Raw genomic sequence first — 6,426 nt, forward strand, 5'->3', positions numbered from 1 at the left:
GCAATGCGGCGGCCCCTCCCCGTGGGCAGACTTGCTGATGTTAGTTTTCATTCTAGCACATATATCAGGGCTGCAGACTAACATTCTTTGTAAGGAGCGCGGTAACCCCAAACTTAAAAATTTAGGAGCACAGGAAGAAAATTTAGGAGTGCACATGTAAATTGACTTGCAAAGTAAATACGGTATTCACATTTCACAATGTTTTCATTATTACTGATAAAAAACTACAGTGTTTATCAAATGAGTTAAGCTTTTTTATACTGTACCGCTGCATTCATGGCTATGATTCATACTAAAACCATTAAGATTATCTAATTTATTTGAACACAATATTAATGTTTTAAAGGATAACAAAAGTATTACCATCCATACACTTTACTGACATTCATGCAATGCACTAGCTTAATTTAGAATATTTTGTTTACTTATTGCCGTCCCCAAACAGTGCCACTGATCGTGTGAAGACATAGTTTGCCAGATTAAAAATACTGTGTATCACTCACCACTTGAACATGACTTGGAATGCCGCATCCCCCTTGTCATCAGACCAGCTACGACTCATCTTAAGCACACAGTTGCCCAAGTGTTAGATAGCAACATGAGGCTAACAACCAGGCCCGTGGGATTTCTTTCTTTTCTTTTTTTGCGCCATCACAACATCCTAGTTATGCCGGCGTAGCTTCAATGAGAAAAGTCTTCTGATTGTAAGTGTTGAGCAGAAGTGGGTCAACAAGGAAAAAGCAATTATGGGGGTTCAGCGTTTCTGTGGTTTACAACAGTCCGACAGCCACGAAGGCAACGGGGGACTTTTTGTGAGCGACATATGAAAGTCCGTGGCTACGCTTTGTTGTTGTGGTTACGGCTGACAGTATCGAGCCAAACTCTGTGTTTTTTTTTTCTATTATTATCATCATTATTATTATTATTGTTGTTTCTGGGCGGAGACGCTTGGGTCCGCCTACGTCTCCACTCCCTTCGTGTGTTTAATTCCTGTGTCTGTCTGCATATGCAAATTTGGCTGTGCAAACCCCCACTCTTGATTGGTGGACTGATTTCGCGCTCGTTCCTGGTTGGCCCCTGTTAGGCAGGGGGCGTGTACCGTACCGTTGAGTCCGATGGGAAGAGCGTCAGTTTTGATTGTTGTGTTTAACTACAAGGGAAATCCGACAAACCCTCCCTTTAAGTACAAATTCTAATTATTGTTGTGATGGTTGTAGTAATAATGGTTGTTTAGGCATCTCGCATGATGTATGCACTTACTCCTAACAATTTGTTTTTTTTGCTGTTTGCTGTACAATTTCTAATGTGCTTAAGTACAAATGTCTAATGGTGAGCTGCATATTAGAAAAAATATGAATGATCTTTATTTTTCCAAAGAACTCTGAAGGTAAAGGTGACTCCAAAGGAAAGAAGACTCCTAAAAAACCACTAAAAATACTGGATGAGGATGATGAGGATCTCAGTGCCTTGAGGGACCCCTCTGAGAAGGTCAGTACAACACGGAGTAGGCCAAGAAAAATATATTGGTCAATTATTCATCGAGCCACACTGAGATTTACACCTCAAACACACTCGCACGGTGCAGATCTCTGCAACAGTCCATTTAAAAAATATATGAAATGTAAACTGGTTGCTAGAACATCAATATGGCAGCTGCCTTGAGAAAGTATAAGAAACAAATATACTCTAACTGCAGCATGGTAAGTTAAATGTGACCGACCCTCTTTGATTTGTTTTGTGGTGGAGATAATCAGGAACAGTTTCAAATATTAGGTCAATGTAAGCGCAAAGCTTTCAAGCTTCTGTCATCAAGAATGAAGATAAAGATTAACTTTATCTTTCAGAATGACAATGAACCAAGGCACATTCAAATCAACCAAAAATGGCTTTACCAGAAGATGATAAAGTATTGACCAAGCCATAGTCCAGACCTGAATCCGTCTGGTGATCTGAAGAGAGCTGCACACTTAATAAATCCTCACAATCTGACAATTGGGTGCATTTCTGCAATAAAGCGTATGCACATATTTCCGCATCAAGCTGTGCCACATTGATGGAGCCCAAATAAACCATGCCGTTTTTAGCATATTTTGTAAGATTTGTATTTGTTCTTCAATTGAGTTTTTGCCGGCTATACGTTGCATTAAAGGTAGAAAAGGTTTTGAAATAAGTTAATTAATAATATATATATTTTAAAATAAATGTCTATTACAATACTTTTTCTCACTCACAAAGTGGGTGGCGTCAAACTAAATATGCTCTGTCCTGAGTTGCTTCATACATCTTAATGTACTAAATAGTGTCAATTAAAATAATTCTTTTTTTTTTCTTTTCTTTTTTATCTGAAAGGCAAATGTCTTCAGTGTACAGTAAAAACAAAGGACTTGACCTTGCCGCTCCAATACTTTTGGAGGAGACTTTATGCAAGACTAGCAGTCGATTCAACAGTGTAGGGATTTCTCACATTTCTATGTATTTGTATGAGTGTAGATTTCTGTCCAGGTTTTGGATTTTTGTCCTTCACACTGGATATAATTAGTTGGTTGGTGTCTTTATTCCTCTCCATCTAAAATGGGTACCCCCTGCAAAACAGAAATCTCCGCAAATTCACCCTCTGTTTTAAAGGTGAATGTCTGTCTCTTTCCTCCTTAAAGGACTTAACTGACTCTGACCCTGAGCCGTCCACTATTGAGAGGCTGGGGGCTGCACCTGGATTCAAATGGGAAAGCAGTGTAGGTGAACCCATCCCACCCCTACTTCCCACCAAGCTTGCCTTGCCTTGCCTTGCCCTTCTTCCACCTTGACTTAACCCTTGGCTTTTATAAACATCTATGCAGACCTTTCCCTTCTGACCTTTTTGGTGCTTGCACTTGACCACTGATTCGGTTTGGTTCCCCTTTTGGATTTGACACATGTTATTGTGTCGAGGTTTAAAATGGCTGAATTGTTTCAGTTGATTGAAGAAGATATTATTTTACCTAACCACCAGGCATTTAGTAAGCTTAAAGCAGCATGGGTTGTAGCTTTGCTCTAGGCCCGTGGTTCTCAACTGTTGTCACCCTGGGACTCATTTTTCTATTGTCACTAAGGTGCAACCCACTTTTGTATAAGTTAAGAACGGGAAAAAAAACATGAAATCAAAACAATGAAAAAGCAGTAAGTTGTATGTTGGTACCTCCATAAACCAAGGACCCCTACAACATGTGTGCAATCTCACTCTTAATGAATCCGTGACCAACTTTTTTGTCCCGACTTACCAGTTGAGAAACCCTCCTAGGGTTTAGTTGAACCTAATATGTGGCTTCAGCAGTTTATGCTCAGATGTGGATATACATTGTCCTCATCACCCTCAGATTTGTCAGAGAGACTGATTGGATTACTGTTAAAGTGGCTGACCATTTTACATGCACAGACAATTTCCCTAAATATTTTTCCTTCCATCTGATGTTCTCATAATAGTAGGGAAAATGGTACTTATATTTAACTGCTGATTGCTGAATCCTCAGGTTAGCTTCAGCTAAGGTTTAGGGAGCCACTTTTTCCTCAAATAAGTGTGCAGTCGTGTCATTTCTCTAAAAAGAAATCCCTTTATTTCTGACTGTTAATGGTAGGTTTTCATTCGAACTATTGCTGTACAGGTGGTTGTTGTGGTCACCGAAAATACGTGCATTTGAAGTTTTGTTATGAAAGACTTGCATTACCAAAACAGCAAAGCCAAAACGGGATGTTGTGGTGACGCAAGCATGTGCCGATGGCTCACTGAACTCTGGGTGGAGGTGGTGCTATGGGGAAATGACCCACCCCCCCCAGCCAAAATTCCACCACTGTGGCAGCCGTTGGCTCAGAGTGGCGAGAATACCGACTACTGCCTCCCCGACGGCCATGAAAGTATGCCCATCACTCGAAAGAAACCTTAGAGCTCAACTTAGGCTATGTTTACATTGCAGGGCATTTCGCCCAATTGGGATTTTTTGTTGAATCAGATTTTTTTTCTTTTACGTAGTTGTTGCATCTGTGAAGTGACACGCATGCATTTACACTAAAATGTTCATGTGTTGCTGTTTATCAAAGTAAATATCACCCCATAGGGCGTATAGGTCTCGGGTCTGATGCATTTGTGGCACAATTTCAAGGACTTCATGCTTGAACTGACCCCCCATATATGAACTGTTTTCTGCTCCTCCAATCGCCATTGCTTTTCGTGTAACCAATTCGGTTGGATAAATAGCGTTCAGACTGCAGTCAAATCGGATACACATCAGACTTAAATCCACATATGAAAGAGGCCTGGTTCAGATTTGAAAACCTTTTACACTTCACTTTAACATAAAAAAAAAATCCTCAATTTCGGTTTGGACAGGAATTTTAATTTCGAAACATCCCTACTTTAAACTGCAGGTATTACCAGTTTGGTTTGTCTGTAAAGAAAGCTGTCATTAGCTGTCCACAAGTAAGTGGAACATATTGTTGCTATATTGGAATTTACATTGTCCTGGAAATTTAAGAGCATTGGGAATTGTTCTTTAATCTTACAAAATGGATTAACGGGGTTATTTAATGGTATACATCCAACTTGTTAGTTTTCAAGATGATACACTTTCAACTGGTTCAAAAACCACTAGTCCAATCAATGCAGCAAGCCTTGGTTTTAATTTGGTGAAGGTGAGAAGCAAAGCATAGTCACTTGACCTGTAGCGAAAGTGTGCTTCAATGCTGCATTAAAAGAACAAAACATTGTTTCACCATACCAAGCCTTCGCTCTGCGAACACCACTAGTTTGTCACATTCACCACAAAGTTATACATATAGTATAAATAATATGCATTATAATTTTTATTGAGACTGCAATCACAATTAGTAAACATGATTATATATTCGAAACTCTTTTTTTTTTTTATAGCACCAAAGAAAACCAAAAAACGAATTAGTAACAAATACATTAATAGTATATTAAAGTAATAGCAGTAAACAAAGAAAGCAATATGAAAATACATTCCTGCTGTGGCTATTGCCCATTTGCACCAGTCACGTGATTACGTGACTGCCCTATGACGGAAGACGGAAGACGGAAGGAAATGATTGTTGAATGGCAGTGGACGTGACCTGGAGCGACTTAGTGACTTAGCAATGGAATCTACTACTTCAAACGAAGTTCGCCTGTCAGTCGAAGTGGCACATTTAGTCGGCACTCAGTGAGCACGATATTTACTTAAGTTGGACATCGCTAGTTTGAAAACAGTCCCTTACTTTCTGTAGTCTGCTGTTTTTACCAAGTTAATCAAATCACCGACTTTGCCGGAATTCACAGCGCACGACCTAATCATTATGTAGTCAATGCCGGTGTCTAACCGGCTCTCCTCCTTACACCGGAGCTGATTTAAACGCTCGCCGCTGGCGATCTCTGGGACGAGATGCTACGCTCGCACCGGGGGACAGTATACCTCGTATGCAAAGGTAAAACTTGTTGATCGTGCTAACTGACTTATTTTGACATATTCTGTTCTATATTGAAACACTGATGATGTTATGTTGACCAACATGGGGAAAAAAGTTGTGGCAAGCTATGCAGTCATTTCATAAATATGATTCCGGCCGGCTCCAGAGTGAAAAACTCCAAGAACAAAGACGACCATTATTAAACAGTCAAATGTACTTAATAGTTTTGAAGAAGGTACATTTTAAAACTAAGTTGTGTATACGTGCGGTTGGAGTTGACGCTCACTATCTGGCTCCTTAATGTGATTTGAAACACGTAATTCGACACACCTATTATTAGAGTGTACGTTCACAAATAAAATGTATGAACATTTATCTACTAATTACAACATTTATCTACTAACCTTGCAAAAAAATGATCGCTACAAATCCGTGAATACTTTGTGGGCTGCCAGTCCTTTCTGTTGATTGCTGCTATCCATCAAAGTATTTTGTCTTCATTAGTGGGTATGCGATAAAAAAGCAATATTTGGTTTACTCCCTTGTCTATCTGTACAACCGACCGACCGCACAGCAAGGTAATGACCATTTTATGAGATAATTGATTAGATGAAGGACTTTATGCTGTACAAGATTTAATGGTTACAATACAGGCAATTGGTTATTTTGCCGTCCAGCGTCCCGGAGGGGGCGTTCCCTTTAGGGCGGTGACATCACGTGCAAAAGGTCAATAGAAACAGTGTGGTTCAAACATGTACAGGTAAACAAATTAGCAAACAAACAAACAGCTAACCATACATGAAAATGAAAGAAGTAGCATTAAGCTGGCAATGTACCTAAAACAAACTACTGCTTGTATTTAAATTTACAATATGTGTAAGTTTTGTTGTTGTATGTTAAGTTTTACAGGAAACCCACACATGGGTGTGAATCCATCCATATATCAATTTCCCGAACAGCTTATTCCTCACATAAACGGCTTAAGTTATA

At 39.5% G+C, this 6,426-nt stretch overlaps 1 protein-coding gene across 4 annotated transcripts in view; it reads left to right on the forward strand.

Annotated features, from left to right (window-relative positions):
* glyr1 (glyoxylate reductase 1 homolog (Arabidopsis)) overlaps positions 1-6,426 on the forward strand; it is a 35,339-nt gene that overhangs the window by 2,531 nt on the left and 26,382 nt on the right. For 2 of the 4 annotated variants that reach the window (XM_086070284.1, XM_086070291.1), the window contains exons 5-6: positions 1,378-1,488; positions 2,655-2,732. In XM_086070284.1, the coding sequence (XP_085926410.1) occupies positions 1,378-1,488; positions 2,655-2,732 (189 nt within the window). The remainder of the gene's footprint in view (positions 1-1,377; positions 1,489-2,654; positions 2,733-6,426) is intronic. The other 2 variants (XM_086070300.1, XM_086070307.1) reach the window with 1 other exon arrangement.

Source organism: Leptonotus elevatus, chromosome 1 (genome assembly GCF_054856555.1).
Source record: "Leptonotus elevatus isolate MCC_2025b chromosome 1, RoL_Lele_1.0, whole genome shotgun sequence".
NCBI classification, from domain to species: domain Eukaryota; kingdom Metazoa; phylum Chordata; class Actinopteri; order Syngnathiformes; family Syngnathidae; genus Leptonotus; species Leptonotus elevatus.